The sequence below is a fragment of the Cyanistes caeruleus genome, chromosome 11 (genome assembly GCF_971803275.1).
Source record: "Cyanistes caeruleus chromosome 11, bCyaCae1.hap1.1, whole genome shotgun sequence".
NCBI lineage: Eukaryota > Metazoa > Chordata > Aves > Passeriformes > Paridae > Cyanistes > Cyanistes caeruleus.
In genome coordinates, this window is record NC_141711.1 from 17843852 (window position 1) to 17870232 (window position 26381).

A 26381-nucleotide genomic window follows, 5' to 3' on the forward strand; every position below is an offset into this window, starting at 1 on the left:
GAGTGTGAACCTGCCCTTGGAGCTGAAAAGATGTTGAACATCTGGAGCTGTGTCTTCCAAACACATCAAACACCTGACATGGTGAAGAGCATTAATTTAAAACCCAAAGACCTTGTATGCTGAGTTCTAACTTTCATTTTATTTGAGAGTCCTTTTATAGCCAGTCTCACTTCCCCTCCTAGCAGTTCTACACTACTCCTAATTTTGCTCTGATGTAAGGAAGATTCATTGGCTAACACTGCTAACTCAATAATTTCCCATCCTTTTAAAGCCCATTCCACTGCACATCCCCCTTTTTTCCCCCCTGCTGTTATCAAAGTTGTAATTCCCTTCTGCCACTCTACATTTTACCTGCAGGAAAGTCAATCTATTTCTCATGAATTAATAAAGATTGTTACTTATGGCTTTATGCAGCTTTCTGCTTCCCTCTTTTCCATGGGGCTTTTGCACTTGAAATGTTTGCAGAGAGAACTTTCACACAAATATCAGGTCACTGGTGCTGACAAAGGGATTGTGCAGGAAGAAATCCCTGCAGGGGGGAGTTAATTGATGGCAAATCCATGGCCATGTAGGAGCACAGTGGTTTGTACCCTTAATTTTAGCAGGCAGGAGCAGCCTGGGGAGTGCAATGCCAGGCATCCACAACCATTTTCGGCAGGGATTTCACCCAGGCAGGGAGTACACACGAGACTGGTGCAACCAAACAAGGCAGACCATGATATTGGCCAAACCAGCAGTGCCTGGATTCTGCTGCAATATCTGAGCATCCATGAAGTTGGCTGAGTTCACGGGTTTTTACCCCTCAGGGTATCTATTCTAGAAGCAAAGACTATCCTGAGTTGGAAGGGACCCACAACAGGCAGTGAAGTGCAGCTCCTGGTCCTGCACAAGACATCCCACAAATCCCTCCATGGGCCATGAGTTCTTCCACTGTTCTCCTTTCCTAACTCTGATGAGGATTTCATCCTGCTCTGGGATAGACACAGAGGTCTCTACATCTCCCAGCACCACCAACAACACGAGGCAGGATATTCTAGTAAAAAAGCCAAAGGAAGCCCCTGGTGTTTGTACAGAAATTATTTCTGTGCTCACACTAAAAGCCCACACTCCTCATTAGGACTCATGTGAAGGGCAGAGAAAAGATGACAAAGACACAGATACGGCAGTCTGTAAGGAGGAATTTTCTTTATATATATTTATATATATATATATATATATTTATATTTATTATTTGTATATTTATATTATATATAGCTCTTTTTTTTTTCTATTTATATTTATATCTTTACTTTTTATTGCATATAAATGCTACTGGCTTTGCCTCCCCACCCAGCTTTATTACTCCCAGTGAATCAAAGCACTGGGAAATGCCACACAGCTGGAAAACGTGATGCACTAAAATAATGAATTCAGCAATGTACAGTGTGTACCGAGAAGTTGTAAATACTCTATCAATTATTTATTCCCCCCCTGCAGGAGTTTACTGCAGCATAAAAGGATAATAAAATGAGCTGTAAGAGGTATATGTTAAAAACTGCTGACAGTTGTTTGGAGGGATTTTCATAGTAAGTCTTAAAAAATTAACATCTTCAAGGCAATAAAAAGTATTGTAGTAAAGCTTCCCTGCATGTGAAAAGTATTGACAACTCTTCTTTTCTTACCCAGATACCAGAGGAAAAAGTCAAGTTTTGGCTATTTATAACTGGGATTTTTTTAAATTGTGTTAGGTGTTGGACAGTGGAATTATAGGAGCAGTGGCTGCACCGTGGATCAGCCCCTTTTACAGCACCACATTTTAACTTGTGTTTAGTTCTTTATGAACCAAAAAGATCACCTAATTCTACCTTCTTTTCTATAAAACTTGTCAAGAAAAGCAGCATTGGCTTCTCCAGTAAAACTGGCAAAGATCAGTGGCTCTCCAGGGTAGCTCAGTGCTCCAGGGGTAACTGAAAGCACCAACTCCTACCCCAGAGGCACAGGATTATGAAAAGGGCTTTCAAATGAGGAAACGAGTCGCTTCACATTTCCTTGCTAATGCATAGCCCCAAAAATTTCACAGGAATGAGGAAAACACTGGATAGAGCCTGTTCAAATTATGTTCAAAACCACAAATATGAGAAATATTCTCAGCTTGCTTTTCCCAGACAAATTGTGAATAAACACTCTTTCCTCACTTGAGGAAGCGTGTTCGCAGTGGGGAGGCTTTCTGTTGGATGCCTCACTTATTTCTCTATTTGTACTACAAAGATTTTTCCTCTCTGTCTCCACACTGGCTCTTTGAAAAAAGAAAAAAAAAAAAAATTTAAATATCTTAGTTTGGTTATTTATCCTTCCACTATTTCACTGCTCAGCGAGGGAAGATGATAATCAGCGCTCATGAGGGGAATGAAACATGAAATTCAAGGAAGTCTTCACGGCAGCTGAATTGCCAGGCCCAGGAAATTTCCAGGTACATCCAGGTATGGTGATACCTTAGGATTGTAGCTTTTCTATTTTTCAGATCCTGTACTGCTCTAGTACAACTAGAACCCAGTAACCCTAGTAACCCTAACTCTAAACTGCACAGACAGTGTTTGTTACTGCCCTCAGGTTTTATTCAGACACAATCCCTCTCTAGGCCTGGATCTCAGGGACACCTCAGTGCCCCAGGCCCCAAAAAGTCTGACCAAAAGTGAGTTGTGGGGAGCAAACTGGGGCTGAATGACTTCATTGCCTGCAGCTGGAATTGGAGGATGAAGCCCGATCTGGAACTGGAGCAAACTGGTAATTGTGTGAGAAACTGGTGCCCATTGTCCGTGCTGGCTGCAGCCTCTGGGAGGCTTTGGCTGCCCGAGGTGTGCCTGGGGAAGGCCTTCAATAAATGCCCACTTTATTCCCTTCCCCTTGCCTGGCCTCTGCTCTGGGCAGCCCCTCCAGGCCCCTCAGCACTCACCACCCAGGGCTTGTCACAGAAGTTGTAGATGGACTCGAGGGAGTTGACGCTGGGGATGCCGGCGTACTGCATCCCGATGATCAGGTTCCGGAAATCCTCGTTCTCCGCCATGCTGTAGGAATGCTGCCGCACCAGCACAAAGTCGGGCCGGAACGACCTGCCAAAAACAGGAATATCGGTGATAATCCACCACCAAACTGGTTTTCCTTCAGCTGCAAAATGTGCAGAGAGCGAAAAATGGCAGGTGGGTGAGTAGGGAAGGGCTGGAAAAACACTCAAACCAAAGGGAATTGATAAAAGATGGGCAGAGCCATGATGGCATCATGAAAAACATGAAAACCAAAGGGAAACAATAAAAAATGTGAAGAGCCACAATGGCTTCATGAAAAACATGAAAACCACACTCAAACCAAAGGGAAATGATAAAAAATGGGAAGAGCCATGATGGCTTCATGAAAAACATGAAAACCAAAGGGAAATAATAAAAAATGGGAAGAGCCACGATGGTTTCATGAAAATCTGCAACACCCTTAGTCTGTTCAGCATCCCCTCAATAATAGGGTTCCATTAAGGGGAGAAATAAATTACCACGGATTTGAGGTTGTTTTCTTGCTGACAGGTAAATCACATCTATAACCTCTGGGTGTGTCCTTGGTTTGAGCTCTCCAGTCTCTGAGCAGTGACAAGAAAATCTCAAGCAGGCAAAGGGCTCTGCCACAAAGCTGGGCTTTTGGGGAACAATTTTTTATTTCTTATTTTTCCCAACAATTATTGTCAGGCTGTTTTAAGGGCAGTAAGGGATGAAGCAACCAAATTGCTGGCAAAAGGAATCAAACCATAATGGGGAGAATCACAAGTGAACTTTTGAGCAAGAGACTTGTCAAAATTGAATTTTTAGACTTACAACTGCCTTTCTTCCTTTTCTCTCCGGTATCTGATCAGCATTTCCCCTGCTGCTCCCCGTGGTTTCCTGCGTATCCCCCTGCACCTTTGCCAAAAATCTGACACCATCCCCACCTTACTCCAACCCTGACATTTTGTTACTGGAGAAGGTTATGGAAAATAAAAAACACAAACCAACGGGACAGAGCCTCCAGAACAGGGGCAATTCAGTGCTAAATTTGACTGTTGAAAGAGTCTTTTCTACATTCCAGTTTTATAGAGGAAAAAAACCCTGACTAGCTTGAAGATTTCAACCTCCTAAAAGAGGTATAACTGCAGGGCAAATTAAATTAGCATAGTAAATTGGGGGAATTATTTACATGCCTTGAATAAATACAAGCTGTTTACTGGAGTGAGACACTCTGAAGATTACAAAATTATTTGGAAGTCTCCGTCTGGTAGAACAAAAACAACAAAACAATTAAAATCCCTGTTAAAATTGCTTTAGCAGTTCTGGGATCCCAGCTTGGATGTGGTAGTCCAAGTAGATTAGCTGGATTTTTAAATTTCAAGCATCATAGGGGGTTGGGGTTGGGAGGGAGCTTTTAAAGCTCATTTTGGGCACCTTCCACTAACCCAGGCTGCTCCAAACCCCATCCAGCCTGGCCTTGGACACTTCCAGTAATGGGGCAGCCACAGCTCCTCTGAGCACCCTGTGCCACTGCCACTGTAAAAATAAAAAAAAACCCAAACCTGCATGATTTGGCAAAAAACAACATTAAAGATTCGCTGTCAAGAGTTGTTGAAATGGCACTGAAGCTCAAGGGGAAAAACCTGTAAAGAAATCCTTGCCTTTAAACAGGATTCCTAAAAAATATCTGCAGCACAGCTCTGAGATGTTGTGATCGAGGTTTCATGGGAGGTGCCAAGAGTTTGGAACGTGGAAATCCAATTTACTGGCCCAGCATGAATATAATACTCAGAGGATTAATGATGCCTTCATCAAAACTGCAGATCCCTCAGTGAAAGAAAGAGGCAAATTTTATCTATTAAAATAAGAGGGATAACACATCCCAGACAGCTCTGTGGGTTCAAATAAAAGAACAAAAAATGTCCTCTCAAAGACCCATTTAATGAAACAATTGGGGAATGGAGGGAATGTACTTTTTAAAAATTAAAAATTAAAGAAATAAGGTATTGCTTTGCAAAAGCTCCTCAAAGGAATATGATACATTCCCATAATTGTTCTAGTTCTGTAATTATGGATGGAGTGACTGCATAGAAAAGGAGGTCAGGAGAAAAGTTTTAATTGCATCAAGATCCAAAAATCTCAGCATTATGTCACAGAAAATATAATTTTTCATGGTATCATTTTCATTCACAAAAAACAAACAAGTTGGGGCCTGTTAAATATTTTTTTTCCCCCTCCTGAACTAAACCAGCAAAATTTTGTCATAGAAATTTCTATGATTTTGATAACTAATAAATCTATGATACAAGGTCGCTTTGGGCCTCAGATTGATAACAAATATCTCCAATTATCATAGAAACAGAGAATTGCTCTCCCATCATGTCTGCACCTCCCTCTCACAGCACAAATCACACTCCTGGGTATCTGACACCAGTTTTGGGGGAAAATTATCAGCTTCAGGTAGTTCTATTTGGGTAAATAAATTACCCACAAAACTATAATGTTATAAAATCCCTTGTTATCTCATTCTCAGAGTTATCTGATGGCACAAAGGTCCTTTGTTTCAAACAAAAGCAGAACTTTTACCGAGTTTTCTCATGACCTGCAAATCTTTGGAGATGTTATTTTTTGGAGGTTCCCAGCCCTCATTTTCTCCTGAAATGTTTTGATGGCAACTTGGCCTCGATACTTTCTCAAGTATTTTTTGGAATACTACAGAAAAGCCACTAGGGAGCAGCAATCAAGATTTCTTGGCTCCCAAACTTCCATCATTGGGTAAAAAAAATTCCACCAACCCTAAAAGAAATCAAATTTCTCACTCATCTAAGGAAATAATCTTGAGGATTTGGCCTGAGATCATTGTTTTTGTATTAAACTGCAATATTTTTAAAACATGCCAGAGATTAAAGAGTTGGAATTTTGAAGCATAAGCTTATTCTGGATATTTTTTCCTGGAGTTATTTTTTTTGTGGTGGGGTTTTTTTTGTTTGTTTGTTTGTTTTTGGGGTTTTCTTGTATTGTTGTTGTTTGTTTTTGTTTGGTTTGAGTTCTTTTACATGAATGAATAGACATTTTCAAATCTTTTATTCGGAGAGATATTCTGCAAACCATGAAGATCCAGGACAGGCTTGTGTGGCTCTGCCTTTAAATTCAATTTTTTCAGCCAAACCACTGCCACACTTCACTCACACATAACTGCACCAGCCAAAATAGGAGCAATTCTCACAATTTAAATAAAATTTGGATATAATTTTGCTAATAATTTTGCCGATATAATTTTCCTAATAATTCCTTAAGTTTTTACTTTGTCCTGTTTTCTCCCCTCACATTTATGAGGCTGTTGATGTCCTCACTGAAAAAAAACATAAGTTAAATTTACCCTGCCTCCATTGGCATCATCCTTTTTAGACAAAACAGCTGCTGGGAAATCTGAGGTGTTTAAACCAAAATGTTTCAAACAGGCTGAAATGTTCCAGGAACTGCCCTGAGAGGGGTGTTATGACTTGGTCTGTTTCAATAGGAAATATTCCACGTTGGAAATAAATTCTGCTATTCTGGGAAAGCCTGGCAGGTACAAAATCACCAAATCTCAGTCCTTCTGTAGCAAGTATCAACCCCAAATCAATAACCCCAACTCCCAACTGTGTATTCTTTAGTCTGGACTTCATTCCCTTAATAAATCCATTTTCCCCACGATTAAAATGTCAAGATGTGTCCTCCCTGTCACAAAAAGGTTGTCACAAATCAGATATTTCATTTTCTGCTTTCCCTGAGGGGAATCACTCAAAATCCACAAACACAACCAAAGCACTCAGCACCTTTCCCATCCACACATGATGATATTTATTGCTTTTTTTGCTGTTGCTCTGTTTAGTTTTTCTTACCTGACAACTTTCGTGCCATTTCGAATTACTTGGATATCGACTGCATAATTGCCATCAGCATGGGCTATCAAGTTGATTTCTGAAAATTCTGCCTATGAAAAAAAAGACTCCCATTAGTCAGTCTGGTTTACTTGACCTTTATTTTCCTAATTCCCTTATTTTCAGCGTTAGGGCCTGAAGTGCTGACAATATACATTTGAAATAAAGCGAGGGCATTGATCCAGCAGTCTCTGTCGAGTACGACACGTCTCATTTCAAAAGGTTTTCATCCAAAGAGAGCAAAAGGTAAAAAAAGGTTGTGAAAATGGATTGTGGGGCAGTAGCAAGTGGATTTACTCCTCCATGTCTGCACAGAAATGCAGGGATTATATTTCTGCTTTGCACAATGTTATCAAAGAGATCAATACGGGCTCAGCACTGGCATAAAGTTTTGAAGAAAACAGCACAAAAGCAGAATTAAAATAACATTTTCTTATGGAATTTAGCAGCTCCTCATACTGCTCACCCCTTTGGATTTTCTTTATGCGCATTTACTCTTCTTTTTAAAAGATCTGGTGCTAATGAGCAATTGTCTCACGAAATTGTCAATGAAAGCACTTTTTCAAAAGCCTTCTCACACTGGAAATGCGGAATTTAAACGGAGCCGCTCCCATACTCTGAATCTGCAGTTACTTGAAAGGAAAGGACAGGATGTTTTTCATTTATCCCCAGCCTTTCACCAGCTTAGACTCTCAAGGCACTTTACAATAACATTACCCAGCAGAAGAATTGAAATGCAGCCAGCTGTCCTCTGGTGGATAAATAAAAGTGTCTTTGCTGTCCGGGACAGCAGCACAGAATGGAGGAGTGTCACAATGCTCATTAGTCTGCTGCTGAAAAATGGAATTGCTGCAAGTCTTCCTCGGGCAGATCTGGGAGGATTTCACAGCCTGGTGCTCAGGGAAGGGAGTTGTGAGCTGTTCCTCCCACTGCTGCAGCTCAGGAGTCAGGGCTTGGTTGCCAGCACAGAGCTCTCTCCATTAAACCCAGCCACCCTCACACCTCCTGGGATGGCTGGGACAACACAGCCAAGCTCATTGCAAAAACAGTGCAAATGGGGAGACAGAGAAATATTTGTGTAGGCACTGAAAATGTCAGGCTCAACCAACCGACTACTCAGATATCTCGAATTAATAATTCATTTTAAAAGCTTAGTGTGTGATGGAAGCCATTGTATGTTGGGAAAGGCAGTGTGAAAATGAAATAATTACTATTATAAATGGTACCAGCAGCAGGACACTGCAGTAGCTGCTGTTTGTATGTTGATGTGGAACAAAGGGATTCGTGTGGCTCAGAAACTTTTCTGATTAAAGCCTTGGTCCCACAGTGCAGCACAGGAAGGGAATTCCAGGGCTGGCCCGAGTTTTTGCTCCTGTTAAAGCGATGGCTCTGCCTGCTCTCACCTGGGTGTGAATGGACAAATCTGCCTCTCCCTCAAAACACCTGAAGCCCCCTGGCACAGCTTTCCCTGCTCCCAAGCCCAGGGCAGCAGATATTCCGTGGTGGAAAGAGTGGCTGCTGGACCTTTACAGTGAATTTACATCAGCTGCATCCACACAGTTAATGATGATTTTCCCTCGCTCCTTGAAAATCCAAGGACAAAACAACTCAAGGGCTTTTGCTCCGTACAGCATCATCTATTTGAGGAATTCAAGACTCAAAAGCAGTGAAAAGACTTCTTTAAATCCTTACTTTCAGCTTAAATAAAACAGCCATAATTCTAGCTCACCCTAAATTCTAAATATCTCCCTGTTTATTCCTATTTATTATGGATTTGTGGTTTTTTAAGCCCCCACATGCCAGCGCTGCACCCAGAGCACATTTATATTCCTGAGTGGGGAATTAGTGATACAGAACTGCCACACGTAATTCATGGAGTGTCTGGGAACTTCACAGTCTCCAAGCAACAACTTCTGAATACAAGATGTTTTTCATGCTGTGAAAATTATGGTCAAAATCCCCTAAGAAGAGCCCACTTTGGGTGCCAAAAAAGGGCTGTTGTGGTTTAACCCCAGCTGGCACCTCGGCCCCACATTTTTTCCCACCCAGAGGGATGGGGAGGGACCCAGAAGGGCAAAAATGGGAAAACTCTGGGTTGGGATAAACAGAATTCAAGAGATAAAACCAAAGCTCTGAGTGGAAACAGAGGAAATAAAACCCCACAGCAGCTACAGGGGGGAAATTAACTCTGCCCCAGCCCAAACCATCACATTCCTTTAATTGTGAGGGTTTAGGGTAAAAAGATTGTGAATTTATCTGTCCATGTATGCACAGAGAACCATGGAATTGTTTTGGCTGGAAAAGCCCTCTCAGATAATCTCCATTGCCATTAATCCAAGACCACCACCAAACCACATCCACACAGCTTTTAAATCCCTCCAGGGAGGAATCATATACATGTATTAAATAGATGTGCTTCCATAAATGCACAGATATAAAAATAACTGGTTTTATCCAGTTATAAAACGGTACAAAAGTTTAGTTTAAGGTTAAGGTGATGTTTTAGTTTTAGGCTGACTCAGTTACCTGCTCCACCTTGATGTCGTACTCGCCATGGACCTTCTTTCCACGAAAAGCTTTGGCCCTGCAGGAAAAAAGGAGAGAAAACCAAGAATTTATGTCATCAGTGTCTATAGAAAACTTCTTGTATTGCCTTCAATGTCTTGAAAACACACAAATATACTAACTAAACCTACCTGCTGCATGTACACAATTCCCTTTCCTTGCCATCCTTGTATTTTCATCCCATCCCATAATATTTTATAATAAAAATATTGTATATTTTATATAAATATGTATATATATAATATAAATAAGTATATATGTAATATAATATAATATCATAGAAGAAAATATAATGCAATGTAATATAATAAAATATAATGTAATATAATGCAATATAATATAATGTAATATAATGTAATATATAATATAATGTAACATAGTGCAATGTAATATATAATATAATATAATATAATATAATATAATATAATATAATATAATATAATAATAATTAATGCAAAGGAGAGTTTCTGAGCCATTATCATGCACCAGGATTCTTGTGATAAAACAGAACTGAATTCACTGATCCAGGCCCTACAGACAGACATTCCTCTAGGAATCCATCCCTTGTACCCCTCAGGCTGAATGTATCTGCTTTGGACCAAAAGAGAATTTCAACAAAAAAGACAAATCTGTTGATAAAAAGGAATTATTCTAACACCCTGACATTGTTGAAGGAATATGGCATCAGCCTCTCTGCCTTTTCTTTTCTCAAGCCAAAGCTCAGAGCATGTTCCCTGCTTTATCCTTGTGCAAAAAGGAAAAATTTGTTGCAAAAGTCCAAACCTGAACACCACAGAACATCACCTGGAGTGTTAAAGAACAGCTTTGCCATTCCCAACATGGAACAAAATGCCATTTTATTACATGAACCTCACCCATGAAAACAATATCAATACATAGATTAATAATTTATTTCCACTTTGCTCCAGAAGAATTTCACCACTGGTTTCAATACTGGATGAAAGAAATTTCTTAAGAATCAAATGGAAACACTGCCTTGGGCAGCATTTCATAAGGAGTAAGGATATTTCTTAAGGATATTTCTTAAAGATATGGCTTATGGATGGTAGAAGTGTTTATATTGAAATCACACACTAAAAATTTTCCCAACAATTAATTCTGTACAAAAAGGCAATTGGGAAGAAGAAAGCAAGGAAGAAAGTATTTGTATCATTACTGGGTTTTTAAAAACTGTATTCTTGCAATAAATACACAGGAAAGATGAAGTTTGAAATCCATTTTTCTGCTATAGGAGGTGCACACTCAGCTTAGTGTTACCAAATATTTTTGCCAGTACTAAAAGTAGAAGTTAAATATAATCCTAATTTACAGGAATGTCATTAATCACCAGTTTATCTTTCCAAATTTGGTTTGGAATCCCATAAGAGGAATGTGAGCATCACCTCTTGAAAGCTTTGGAGCTTCTGGACATGTTTTATGGGGAAACCCAGGAGATTTGTGCCAGAGCAGGAAGGGAGGTCTCTCAATCAGGGATGTGCCTCGGGAGGAAAGCACCCAGCTCACATCAGGGACCAGCTTCAATGCCTCTCTGAAAAACTAAAGATTCACCACTGCAAAAAATACCTCAAACTCCAGTTCTGGTCTGCATGAACTTAACAGCATTGAATTCTGTAGGGAACAAAGTGAGCCCCTGGGTTTTATCTCTGGTGCAGTAACAGGTGAGGTAAATGCATTATTGGACATCTCATGACGCATTTAATTTAAATGGAATTATCTTGGCTACATTATAGTGCAGCTGCCTCTTGGATACTGGAAAATAAATACTCAGTTTCATCAAATTTGAGCAGTAACTTGGCCATCCAGAGATTAAACCTCCCCCAAAAGCTGCCCTAACAAATAGCAGCAGCTGGTACTTTGAGAGAAGAAATGGAACTGGGAAACCAGAGAGAGCCCAAGACACACTCTTCTACTCTTTACTCCAACCCCACTGCATGTATGTGTTAGTGAGATAACCAAAATGTTCATTAACTGTTAATTAGTGAGATGCTATTACTCTAAATTTGTTCTTTCTACTTAAACATGAGGCAATCTCCAAAGAGCTAAACTCTGGCATGATTCACATTTCAACAAATGACTTCAGCACTGAAAATAAACAGGAGTAGTAAGGACTGAGGTTAAGCAATCTGAGGCTTGAAAACAAACCTGACATTCCATCATTTAAAAAGAATCAATTTCGTAGCAGCTTTAGCCAACTTTTACAAAAAATACATAATATTCCACTGTATTCTCCAAATGTTGGGCCACAAACTGCAAGAATTTATCTTGGTATCTCTAAAAAAAACCTGAAAGTTTCATGACTTGAGCATTTCAGAACAAACTTTAAGAATTTCTAAGCGTGTTTGCAGTGAAACAGAGCCTATTTATCATTTTATTTACTCTACCTAGGAAATTCAGCCATGCCCTGCTTGAATTATTTCTCATTTTCAATAAAAGAAAGAGGCAATCCTATCATAATGACATTCATTACATACTTAGGATAATTTATTTATTTTTGTTCTTAAACTGAGGGGAGCTGAGGAATGAAATTGTTTTGCTGCTACTGATTTTCAGAATTCCACTCAATTGTAATTTAAAATTCATTCCTGTTGGCAGGGAGTGTGGGATGGCTGGAACCAGCTCACAGCTTCCCAGGACAGGGGCTCTGTGAGTGTGAGTGAAAATTCACAGCAGGGGTGAAATGAAAAAACAAACATGCCCCAAAATCAGGTCACATTTATCTGCTGTTCTGGGCAGTTTTTACACTGTAGGTAAAGAGGGAAAGGAAAGAAATCATCTCCTGAAACTCCAACTCTGCTGTTGAAAACCCACCGAGAGAGCAGAGAGCTGTGGAAGGGATGACTCTGTTTCAAAACACCTGAAATATGGATGAAATATTAAATTCATATTTAAAATTAAACCACCAGAGAATATGCAGTTGCCATAGAGGCAGCCTGACACGAGCCCACTGCACTCACTGAACTTTGGCAAGGACAGGGAACAAAATAGTCATTAAAGGTATTTCAAATATATATAAAAATCTGATTTATTTCCCTGTTCAGCTACACAACATCCACCTACAGTTCCACAGTATCTTACTATGCCATGAGACCAACCTGGTTTAATATCTATATATGAATATATTCATGTTAATCATTAATTATTAATTATATGTGTATTAAACACAGTTACTATTACCATTCTAGAAAATTAAATATTATGTATTAATTAATATTTAATGATAATTAATAATTATTAATTGTATATATTTGTTAATATAAATACATAACATATAACACATAATATATAACATATATAATATATAATATATAATATATAATATATAATATATAATAGATAATAGATAATAGATAATATGTAATATGTAATATATAATATATAATATATAAAATATGAAATATAATATATAATATACAATATATAATATATTATATAAAATATAAAATATATAATATATAATCTATAATCTATAATATATAATATATAATATATAATATACAATATATAATATATAATATGTAATATGTAATATGTGATATATAATAGATAATAGATAATAGATAATAGATAATAGATAATAGATAATAAATATATAATATATAATATATAATAAATAGATAATAGTTCATAGATAATAGATAATATGTAATGTGTCATATATAGTATTTAAGATATAGTATTTTATATATCATGTTTTATATATATTATATAATATTTAATATATAAAGTCTAATATATAAGATATAATGTCTAATATCTAATATCTAATGTCTAATATATAATATACAATGTCTAATGTATAATTATAATTTAAAATTAATTCATTATAAAGTGTTTGTGTATGCACACACAGAATATTCCCAAATAAATGACTGGTTCACTGGAATTAGCAGTGAACTGCATGGAAAGGCACTGACAGACAAATGACACAGACCCAGCCAGATTTCCATGCACTTAAAAAGAGTCCCAGTGACAGACCAGAAAATATTCCACTGTATAGAGAATATAATATTATATATATATATATAATATATGAGAAACCAAATCTTGTCTTCAAGTTAAGATTTCAAGCCCAGTCTTCAAGTTCAAATGGGATTACAAATAATTTGTTCATTAGTTCAATTAAAAAAGACTTCTGTAAATTCAGGCAGACCACAAGATGCTGTTAACAAAAAGAAGTTTATGATAAGATCTGCCCAGCATTTTCATTTTATGGGAATTAAACCACAACCCACTGAACCCAGGGGGGATTTCTCTGTCACAACTGACAGTACCAACATCTGGACAACTCACCTCTGGTGAGGTTATTTATTGTGCCTAAACAGAAATTATCTAGAATACTGTAAACACAGTGATTCAGGACTTTCTTTTATTATCTTGTTCCACATTTCTGCAAAAGAAGACTGATATGAAACATAAAATATCCTGTTTAAAACCTGACTCTGAAAGACCTTGGTATTCTTAAATGTTACTCAGATTCTGCAAAGACTTGTCTGGATTTAAAACACGTCCCTTTTGTTTCCTGGCACCTGAGCCAGCCACTATTTCACATAAAACAGTGATGTTTTCTCGAGGTATGACTTCATACAGAAATTGCCTCGGAAGGAGCAGCCCCCCACCACCAAATAAATGACAGAACACACCAGACGTGCTCCTTTGAGCACCTTCTAGCTTTAGAAGTGCTCCCTGCTGAGCTGGGCTTGGTTAGATTGATGATAATCCCCATTAGCAGGAGCTGGAAATCTGCATTTCCCTGGCTCTGGGACAGGTTATCCCAGCAGCTTCCATGGCTCCAGCAGTTCTGGTTTGCTGTTCTACACTCAGCTGGGGGAAATGTCCTCTCCAGTGGAAGCACAGCCGTGGCAAGGACACAGGGATTGTCCTTCAAAGTCATCCACCCTGGGAGGTGACAACACAGAAACCCCACCTGAAATTTGATTTATTTCATACAAAACATTTCTTTCCAGAGCTTGCCAGGTAGGACATGACTGATGCACTCCTTCACTCTCAGTCCAGCATTTTGAAGGGGAAAATAAACTGCTCATAAAAAGAAAAATTAAAGTGCTTTTGTGCTTCTGCCAATTTGTCTGAGGCTTCGTGGTGTCTCTGTACCTGAAATCACTGCAGCAAGTATTTCCATACCAGAGCTGTCAGTCACAACAGATGGAAAGAGAATTACTGGGAACAAAGGCAAGAATTCCTGTCCTGGTTCATCTCAGCACAGTCCTCCCAGCTGGCCTGAGCCTGGCACAGCTCATTCTGTCAGCCTGCAGGGTTCCTTTATCACTGAGCTGCCCATTTCATAGAGGACCACGAGGGCACGGCCACCCCACAGCTCAAACTGAGCAGGGCAGGAGGAATCTTCACCCTGCAGGAATCACTGCTCCTCCTCTGCAAGGATTTCCTGCCCTCACTTCTGCAGCCTGGAGCCAAGAACTTTGTTAAAAACTTGCCTAAAACGCAAAGCTCCTGCATGCACCCTCATACCCTTCCCCATTCCCTTCCCCAGGAATGGCCAAACTCCTGAAAAACCCACAGAAAACACTTCTCAGTGGAGCATTTTCCTGCCCAAAGAGATTCAGCTCTAAAAACTTATTTAAAAATAGCCCATAGCCTAGCCAGAAATATAGAACACGGATTTATTAAGCAGCAATTATTCCATTTCCCTAACTGAGCTGCACACAGCTCTTTCTGGACAGGTGAGCTTTCTTTCACAACAGCTTTATGTGTGGTACCTCCAGAGGCTTCCATAACCTCCAACTCAATCCCTTTTTTTTATTCTCCTAATTTATTACCAGCCCTTTCTTTTTTAACAAGTTCTCCCATCCCTGGCCATGCATCAAATCCTTTCTACTCCCATCATTTAAACTGAACAGAGCCATTTTATTCTTTCCAGCCCAAGAAGCATCTTCGTTGCTTTAATCTGGAGGACAAGCCATTTCTGTTTGTCCCTCTGCTCTGTGCCTGAGCAGTGTTTTCACTGGAGATGTAATGCAGGAGGAAGTGCCTCCTACTCCTCAACGTCTCCGTTGAGCTGAAGTTTTCTGGGTCTTTTAAACAGCATGCTCAACTGAAAATGCCTCATTTTCTGCCCACTCGAGGTGAAACAAGTCCTCTTTCATGCCCAAACACCAGTCTGCCTTGCTGCTGATGTCTCAAAACCCCCCACCTCCCATTATGTAATATTTACCATTAGCCCATTACTTCTCTGCAGGATTTATGGTCACGATGTAACTTGTGTGAGCTCCTTTTTTTTGCAAATCGGATGACAAACGAGAGTATTTTTAAATGTTCATTCCCTCATCAGCAGAAGACCCAATACGTGATGCAACATATTCTAACCTTTTCCAAATCTGTTAGACTCATTAGCACGACTACTACACTTTCCCAGGGCTGGGGTCATAAAAATATTTTGTACTCATGAGATGAACAGAAAGTTCCAAGTTTTCTACAGGAGAGCATCGCCAGCCAAATTACGAAATATTCCTGTTCTGAATCCAGCTTTTATTGGTGCTCAAGCGTCAAACTGCATCTTTTGCACCAGCTGCCCTGAATTCCTTATCTCCTAGAGCAAATGGAACAATAATCCAAGATAAAGTAACAAATTTTGGCATTTCCCTACCGACTAAGTAGTCCATTCTTTCCATTTCATCTGCTGATAACCAAGATAAAGGAGTACAAACAGTTATTGAGCAATCCTGTTGAGAGAGGAAGGCACATCATCTTGAAAAAGTGGCAAAAATGTCCCACAGTGCAGCCCCTGGTGAATAGCTTGTGGCAGAAAAAAACCCCAAACCAGCTAGAAAGATAATCTAGAGGTATGTTAGTTTATTTTTTTCCTTATTGAGGCAAAGAAAATAAAGTGAACTGAAGGACTTTACACTGCCAGGAGGTCATTTCTGGCAACATCTGAAAAGCCAGATAAACCAGCATGGGGTGAAAGAACCTCTGAGACTGAATACAATCCACTTTTTCATCAGAAATCCCTTTAATTTTTCTATTTATTCCGAGTTCTCTGAGGTGTTTCAGTCTCTAAGGAAGATGTGTGACTCTGTGAGGTAAACTTGAATCAGTTATGCCTGGAGACACTGCAGTGTTACTTCACACCTAAGGTGTTGGACTGTGACATTGTTTGAATTTCCACCTTTGAGGATCCTGAATTTAATTCAGAAACTGTATCTTCAAAACCTCCCCGAGGTTCTGGATGAACCCTCAAAGGGAGGAAAGAAAGAGAGGGAAGATGCAAGTCATGCCCTCCCATTAACATCAAATTACAGGAATACTTGAGGCTCCGTTTGAACAAAAAGCCCCAATAACCAGTGTAAAACAGCATTTGATGTTTCAATTTTATTTTATTTTTTTTCATGCAGCTGAAACTGATGTTTTTTTGTATTTGTACTCAAGACAACCACGTGCTGCCCTGGGTTTTTTTGAGTGGATGAATCAGAAAACCTCCTCTTGGTTTAGCACCTGCACAGCTGCAGGAAAGAAAGGAGTTTATGGCTTTTGCTGCCCTCTCCTGCAGGAAGAAATGCAGATGAGATTGGCTAAAGACTGGTTTCCAATCACTGCTAAACAGATCCATGATGGAACCCCTGGATTTCCTGGCTCTGAGGGACCTGCCCCTCCTGGGCAGGAGTCACAGGAGGGAGGTGGATGGAGATATTGGGAATATTTCAGAGCCTGCCTGTGCTCAGGGGTGGGTGATGGGCACCAAAGGCATGAACCCAACTTGTAAATTGCTCAAATGTACCAGAAAAAGCACATTAACAGAGCAGTCAGAGCACTCTCGGTGTGCTTCATGCAGCATTAGCAGCAGCTCACAAGGAAATCCATCACTGACATCCACTGCATTAAATTATTGCTAATTGCTGATGATTTCTACGATCCTCTGCTATTTGCAGGTGAATTAAAGAATATTTTCAAGGTGGGCTTTTTTCTCATACATACACAGAGTTTCCATTGGTTTCCTGACAGCCTCCCCTGACTCTAAACGTGGATCTGGGAGCTGGGTGGTACTTCCAGTGCAATTTCCCCCTCCTGAAGGGAAGGAGAATTTCATGCACCATGTTCAGCAGAAAACAAAAAGATTTTATCAGTTATTATGGAAGGATGAGCCTCAGAAACATGCATTTTCTCAGGAAGGTCCAGAACCCTGCCACAAAAACTCAATTACTCCAAGATACTCAGGTTCCAACAGTCATGGGAATTACATTGTACAGATAATTCTCTGTGCAAATGGATACCAAGAAAGTAGAAAATGTTTTTCCCAGTATCACCTTTTCACAGTTTTTAAGCTTCCCAAGTGTGTTAGAAAACTAAACTCACCACCTGGTAGTTCAATATTACACTTTAAAATACAATCAAATACAATAATTTTGCCTGTACTTCAAATACCCCCTCTTGGTTTATTGATTTCAATATTCTCTAAAAAGCCAAATAACCAAGAGCCTGTGCTTTGAGGTTTTTCAGCTTCTCACTACAGGTTAGGGAACAACAGAATTTTCCAGTACTGCTGCTTAGTGAACTGTGTTTTCCAAACCAATAAACTGGCACCACAAGTAATGCTCCAGACATGGACATTACCCCCCTTCCCCAGGTGAGCCTGACCTTGGGAATGTGGACTTTAAAAATTCCTGCACAGAAACAGCCCATAAAGCTCAAAGGCAGGTAAATCTCTTGGGATCTGTAACACAAAACAGAGCCCAAGGTGAGGATGCTGTGGCAAGGGGGAAGCCACCAGAGATGAGAAAGAACTTTGCTGACAGCTGGCAGCTGTGCAAACCCTTTATTTGCTCGTGGTGCACCCAATCAGGAGCTGAATTAAAACCAAAAAATCTCTGTCAGAGAGAGGCACACTCATTTTGGTGTAACTGTGCAATGAAACAATACAAAATCCCACCATGGCTCACACCCTTCTCATTGTGCAGCAAAAATGAGCCAGGTTTTCAGTGCTTAATGCCCCCTGGGAGCAGACAGGCTCCACACTCTCCCCAGGGTTTGGTGCAGAACTGCTCCAGCCGAGGTCTGCAGGGCTCAGGTCATGTCAGCTCTGCCCTGGAGGAACATGGAGCACCACAGGTTTGGGATTTGGGATTTGGGAATGCAGTTGTGCTGCAAACCCCCAGCACCCTGAGCCCTCCCAGCTGTGAGGAGCAGAGGCTGTGCTGAACACAGGGTGGGATTCCAACAAATCTTCCCTTTCCCTTCCCTCTTTTTTTTCTTTCTTTTTGCACAGACAAGTGCTGTCAGATCTGAGATTTACTGCTAAAACATGGCAGAGTAAGAGGCATGAAGCAACTAAGATGCAAACAAGCATTCTCTGCTGACACACAGCCCCACGTAGCAGTAGCTGCAATAATTACAAAATTGGAGGATTCAGATCCATAGGATTAATTCCCCCCATGCCCATAGGGGAGAGAACAAGACCTCTCTGTGTTCTTTTTTTGCACACAACAGCAAAGTCTGCTCCAAAATCTCAAAGGTCTGAGTAGGGCTGATCTCTGCCTGCTCATTCCCTGGGTGAATTCTGCATAACCCAGGGTGCCCAGGAGATGGAGGATCCACCCTGTCCATCCTGTGGGATTCACCCAGAGTGCCCAGGAGATGGAGGATCCACCCTGTCCATCCTGTGGGATTCACCCAGGGTGCCCAGGGGATGGAGGATCCACCCTGTCCATCCTGTGGGATTCACCCAGGGTGCCCAGGGGATGGAGGATCCACCCTGTCCATCCTGTGGGATTCACCCAGGGTGCCCAGGGGATGGAGGATCCACCCTGTCCATCCTGTGGGATTCACCCAGGGTGCCCAGGGGATGGAGGATCCACCCTGTCCATCCTGTGGGATTCACCCAGGGTGCCCAGGAGATGGAGGATCCACGCTGTTCATCCTGTGGGATTCACCCAGGGTGCCCAGGGGATGGAGGATCCACCCTGTCCATCCTGTGGGATTCACCCAGGGTGCCCAGGGGATGGGCTGGCTGTGCTCACCTGCCTGCTGATGGATCCTCGGTCACCCCCAAGGCTGCAGCCCCTGGCACTGCCTCGTCTGGAGAAGGGGATGGGAATGCTTTTCCCACGGAGGAGCTGCCATTTGGCAGAGCCCCCCAGAGCAGCCCTGGTTATGTAAGAGCCCAATCTGCAGTTGGTTACTGGTAAATATTTTCACTTGTGAATTTACGACTCCGGGCAAGGACGATGCTCCCTGCGAGCCAACAATGACAGCGCTCGCAGGGAGATGTGCTCGTGATTACCCCACAGTAATCCTGCTGGGACACAGATCCAGGATGTGTTGAAAAGCTCTTGGAGCTGCAGACCCAGGGTGTCCATCCTGCAAGTTTAGGAAAGGAAGGTTTCTCCTCTCAGTCTGCTTTGCTACTGCAGCCACACAAATTAGTCTGTAGTTCTAGCAGAGATTGCTCCCAGGCAGCTCTCCTATCAAAATCCCACACAATGGCTCTGTGCCAGTGTCTTCTCAAATCCTTCTCTTTTTCATTTGTGAGCAGGGAAGAAACTGGAGCAGACAAAATGAGCAAGTAATGCCTAAGATCCTAACAGCACAATCAAAAGAAAATTCACCAGGATTCGCAGACACAGGCATTAATTTTTTTAAAAATCTTTCTGACTACTTTTGAAGTCAGGATTTTCTATCTTTTCTCCTCTTCCAATTTAGAAGTTCTTTCTTACCCCCAGTAGTTTTTATGACTTTCTGAACTAACCCCTATTTTCCATAGCAACCAGAACACACCTGGTGAGCATCGTATTCATTAACTTCATTGCAAGCTCCTGCAGTTTGAGTTTCTCCATTCTCATTAATTACTTATACTGTTCTATTGCCCAGCAGCTAATTAAAAAATAAATATAAAAATTGCACCCTTGAGTTCCAGACAGAATCTGAAGTATTATTATGTTTTGTTTTGGGGCTATTTTTAAGATCTCTTACTGGTGGGTGTCATTTTTTGGATAATCCAGCCATAACATGCACGAACAGTGTGAAGCAAAAAGGGGCAGATTCCTTTATGGAGATGTAAGGGCAACCAAAGCCAATCTTAGTGACTTTTAATACAGGTTTTTGTGTTTATGGGCATTTCTTCTAAATGCATTTCACATTCTGTCAGCTCAACCAGGATTACTGGCTGAGTAAAGAGTAAAATCCATGAGTAAAGGACAAAAATCCTACAGTCCTTCACATGAGTTTGTATCTCCAGCCATTTCAGACTTCACTGGGGTCCAGTTTTCCAGGAAAGGGAAGCGAAGCAAACCAAGATCCATGTTTGCAATGTGTGTTTTTAGGGAATAACCAATCCCTGGAGTGAGCTGGAGCTTCTGCCCCCTTTCCAGGCTGGAGGAGAGCAGGTCCTCACCTACATCCAGTCCAGCACTGCCATCTGCCGGGAGCTGCAGCCCTGGAAAACCACTGACAAAAACACCCCCAAGTTTGGAGTGCTTTCACCCATTTGTCACTCTCATTACTAATTCCAAAGTAATGCTGGTTTAATTTTAAACTGAAATATTAATCGCTGTAAATGAAATCGGAGAAACCAAAGGTAATTTGAGCAGTAATTTCCATTATTCACCATCACTACCTAATTCTCTTTTCTAATTCTCTTTCTGCAAGATTTCAGAGGGAAAGGAAGGAGCTGAGGTATTTTCTCAGCTGAACCTTAGATCGAAGTTAAACAAATGAATTTATCACAATCCAAGCTGCAGGGAGGCTTCCACAAGGCACATGGGTACAGAGCTGCCACTGACCAAAATCCATCTCTGCCTTTTGCTTTACATTTTACCTCAGTTTGAGAGACTGAAAAATTCAAAACCAAATGAAAAAAAAAAATCATGAATAATTATTTAATAAAATAATATTAACTAGATTAGATTTCCTAAAGGTTTCTTTCTTCCAGCAGAGTAAATATCACTTTTTAGGTCATGTCAGGTGTGGAGAGCCTGGTCCCCCCAGGACTGAAGTGACACCTGGGCCTGCTCTGGCTGGGACACAGCTCCTGGAAAAACTCCACATGGGACAGGGAGGGGTGGAGGGAAAGCAAAGTGGAGCCCTGTGTTCAGAAATCAACACAAGACAGGTCTGGATGCCAAAAACTGAGACAAAGAAAATGGGGAAATTCTCAGCACCAGTTTATGATGATTTTTTTGCATCACTCCTCCAGAAGAAAGAAGAGGGAACTTTTAGTCCAGGTTTTCATTAGATATCGACACAGGCAATAAAGAATTCAGCAAAATTGCTCGGTTTTGGTCATTTGCAAGAGAATAAAACTTAATTCTAAGTGTCCTCATCTCACCAGCAGCCCTTGGGGACGGTGACACATCGATGGCAGCACCCCTGTTCCTCTCCACCTTCCCTTCCTCACCTTCCCTCAAATTATCCCCAGCACACATTCCTTGTGGCGGGATAATGTGTCCAGAACAATTCTGAGCCCCCATTTCCAACACAAGTGCTCAGAAAGGAGGAGGTGAAGGTCAGCAGCTCTGTCCAAAGCTGTAATTCCCTTGGCCTGACAGAAACCAGAGGAGCAGCATTGCACATTCAGACACAATTCCCAGCTGGAAAAGCACCTCAGAAACACTTCCACAGCCACAAATTGGGCTGTTTGCTGCACTTTGCTGCTGGAGAAGAAGATAATTGGGAGGGTTTGATATTGACCTTTCTCTCAAAGATGCCTTTAATGACGCCTGACTCGAGCCCCAGGAGTGCAGAGCAGCGGGAGGAATGGGAATTACTGTGTTCAAAAAAGCAGCACCAACCCCATCCCAGCCAGCCCAGCAGGACAGGAACACCCTGACATGTGCACCCCGAGGTGAGCTGGCAGGGAAAGACAGGCACAGCTCCACAGCCAAGCAAGGCAAGGAGTTATGAATCTTTCTAAATTACAGCTTTTTAGAAATAGTCTCCAAAGACAGCAGGTCAGAGCTCCCAGATTTCATCCTTTCCATACTTGTGTGGATCCCCATCTCTTGAGCCTCTTTCCTGGGCTGACAGCTTGAGGCAAGCAGTTCTTTAAGGGCTTAACTCCAGCCCACAGTACTGTGATACTTTGATTAATTTGATAATCCAGCATGAGACATCACTTGCTTTAGACGTTGCTGAGGGCTTGTTTTGGTGCTTCCCCCAGTGAAAGGTATCACAGCTTTCTGCCTCATCCCTGCACTCACAGCTCCCTTTTCCCTTCTTCCCTCTCACGTATTTAAGAGTTGAGAGCTTGAACCCTTCTCGATCCCAGTGTTTACCCAAGGTTTCCATTTCATTATCACACCTATTATCACACATTTCCCTCATTCTGTAGGCAAGCTGCAGCTCTCATTTTCCTGCAAGACAATCTCCAATTATTTATCCTATTTGCCTTGGATGGAGTAGTCCTGGCAACCAGGTTTAAGCTGACTCCAAGGACTATTGAGTGTCTTGAGATGAAATTCCTCCCTCAAATCCTGCAATATGCTCCTTTCTGAGCACAGGCAGAAAACCCATTAACCTGAACAGATGGGAAGTAGTCTGTGGGCAGGCAAAATCTGTTAGAGCAAAAACTTAGAATACAAAAAAAAAAAAAAAAATTAAAAAAATCTGACTCACAGGCCTGATAAGAATCACAAGATTGGCATCAGAGATCCCTGAATTTTAAGAGGAAAGGTGTCTTTTAAAGAAAACAGACACACGATTCTGTATTTTTGTTGTGTGCTTTTGACTCCCTTCAAAGGAAGGGTGCCCTGATTTATTTGAAAGAACTGGGGTCATCATTTGTTTACAAAAGCTTTAACCCTAATTAAAAACCAACAGAAAGAAAGAGAGGTAAATGGGCACAGTGGAACCTCCCTCACCAAACACTCCATGGTCTGCTGCTCAACCTCCCAGAAAAGGCACAGAAAAAATATCCCCAGTGATGAGGATTTGTTTTTTCCAAACCTGCTGTTCCAGGGATTTGTAGTTTTCTGCACCAAGCTGAACTGGGCTTCTCCTGAGCTTCCCCTTCCCAGTGAAATTCATCCCAGAATGAATGAAAAATTGTGGAATTCTCCACAGGGTGATAGTGACAGGATGAAGAGAAGGAGGCAGGAGGAGGAAGGAGCTTGGAAAGAAAGGACCAGTAGAACAAAACAAAAACAAAACAGACTGAAAAGTGATTTTTCTTGCAGCCCCAAGAACATTTGTGCTGTCAGTGGAGCAGCAGGAAGGCAGGGACAGGTGAGGACAGCCTCCAGCTTTAAATGGCAGCAGTGCTAGGTGACCTTAAAGAAGCACAGAAATGAATCCATAAAATCCACTTTAGTGCAATTTGTAATTCTCCATAAATAACACAGTTCTATGTCTTGTTAGCAACTCCTTTTAATTCTTTAAATAGATACATATATAGAAAGAATATATATTTTTGTGTCTTTAGATCATTGTAAAATATATTTTTGTATTGTATGTATTTAAACCCCTTTTATATTTATAAATTTTGGTTCAATAAAAACCGATTTCCATAACCTAGTTCACCATGATATAAATGGAGCTTGCTCTGAAAAATACCAGACTACAAAAGGAATATGCTAACATTTCCTTATTTAATTTTTAGCATTTTATCTAACTATAAATTTGTAAATTAAAACTAGATAGGGCAAGAGAAACATTGTAAAAACACAGGTCATTGAACAGAACACACCAAAAAAATACCCTAAAATTGCACTTTTAGAGGCACAGGGGAGCAAGAAAGTGCCTGTAGAAAACTGACTTTTAGGTAAAACAATTTATTTTCATCACACAAATTCCTCTCTCAATTAAGAAAGAACAGCATTACTTCAAAAAAAACCAGATTTCTTATCTAGGGGAAAAAAAAAATCAATACAAAGTTTTGATTAGGGAAATACACGAAAGCAAAATGATTCTGTTCCTTTGCCAACACACAGCAGAAGTCACCACGGGCCTGAGAGACTCTCAGAACAGAAAATAAAGTTTGCCCAGCACGAAGAGCACTCTTTCAAATATGCCATGAAATTCCCAATTGTTTACACAACTGGTATGTATTCCACAAGAAAAATATTCCTGATTGCTCAAGGTCATTTGGGTAGAATGATGAATGAAATCTGAATATATGGACCCATAAATGCTCTCAACAGATTTCCCTGTAGCTGACCTGGGAGCTACAAACAGTAAATCTGTGTGTATTGTGCTATATTTATTATTTATTGTTAAAAATATTAATTTTATTATTAACAATATATATATATATTATATTTGTTATTAACAATATATTATGTTATGTTATGTTTATTATATTATATTTTACTATGTTATATTATATTACATTACATTATACTACATTATATTATATTATATTATATTATATTATATTATATTATATTATATTATATTATATTATATTATATTATATTATATCATATCATATCATATCATATCATATCTCATATATCATATTCTTTATTATAGATATTATTTCTTTATTATAGATATTCTTTATTATAGATATTATTTCTTTATTATAAATATTATTTCTTTATTATATATATTATTTCTTTGCAACAATATTACATATTAATAATTATTATTAATTATGTTTGATGAGAATTTCATTTACAGCAGATGAGAATGGGGAATGGAGAAAGGATTCTACACCACAGCATTGGGGGAAACACGATTTTTGAAATAAAATAGGGAAATAGGGCAGCATTTGGCTTTGTGTGCCTTCATTCTCACAACTCACACATTTTAAAGCCTCACATATCCCGATAAAATATCAGTTTTTCGGGGATTTTATTGTTTCTGCAGTTGGCAGAACTGCCAGCATTCTGGCTGGCACAAATGATGGGGACAAAAAGGATCACCTGTATTTTTCATTACTGCCATGGAGGCTGGTTGTGTCCTCCCTGGGATGGGAGAGGAGGAATTCCCACAGCAGAGAGGCCATTTCTCTCTCTGTGTTCTCCCCAAACACAGTTTCTGTCAGGCTCCAGGTTTGAGATTCCAGAGCTGAAGGAATTCTCTGTCCCTCCCTGCATGATCACTAAAACTGGGCTGGTTCCCTCCTTCCCAAATTTCCTCCAGTGGGATCCCAAGGAGCTCACAGCCCTAAAACAGAGCAGGCAGGAGCTGTTTATTCCTATTTATTCCTGCTCCAGCCCCTGGTGCTGATCTCTCCCAGAGTTTATAAACTTTATATTGTAAAATTGATATTGTTCATCTCGTGTGGGCCAAGGAGGATTCTGTGCTCAGAGCCCCCCCTCACTACAAAGCAAAATGCCACCAAAATGTATTCCCTGTGAATCCCAAGCATCCTCCAGATCCCAGTGGCTTTAAAACCAGAATATTATGACTTTTTAGCTATTATTTACCACTCCTTTCTAATGCCAGCATCATCTTCCAAAATGTCATCACCCTTTGCCTCAACCTGGAATCTAAGAGCACGATTATTTCATACACAAATGTCTTTATTGTGCTAGAAAATATAAAGAAAGCCCTCAAACTTGCTTGACATGGAAATTATCAGCCCCAAAGCCTCCTCTGGCCCACAGAATTCACAAGGATGTAGGATTCCCAAGTTCCTAAGGATGTAAAGTCTTGCCTAAGCCAAGCTGGGAGGGTCTCCTTGCTTTTGGAGACTTCTGCACGTGATTTCAGGATTATGGCCAGAGCTAAATTTGCTTTAATCAGAAAAAAACGTCAGCACAGGTGGCACTGTAGAAAAGCCTGCAGAGTAAAAAAGCTGAAAGGAAATAAAAAAAAAATTAAAAAAAAAAAAAAATACAGAGCAAAGTGTGGCTTGACAAAGCTCATTGTGCAGCGAGGGGAGCTGAGAGGGCCGGGACAAAAGGAGCCGCAGCCGGTGCCAATCCCTTTGGAACGGGAGCAGGAGGGATGGCAGGGA

At 40.4% G+C, this 26381-nt stretch overlaps 1 protein-coding gene across 1 annotated transcript in view; it reads right to left on the minus strand.

The window, feature by feature from the left end:
- Positions 1–26381, minus strand: part of SYN2 (synapsin II) — a 156625-nt gene that overhangs the window by 88638 nt on the left and 41606 nt on the right. The window contains exons 2-4 of the mRNA XM_086845249.1: positions 9455–9512; positions 6890–6981; positions 2933–3089 (exon numbers count right to left, since the gene is read on the minus strand). Of these exons, the coding sequence (XP_086701375.1) occupies positions 2933–3089; positions 6890–6981; positions 9455–9512 (307 nt within the window). The remainder of the gene's footprint in view (positions 1–2932; positions 3090–6889; positions 6982–9454; positions 9513–26381) is intronic.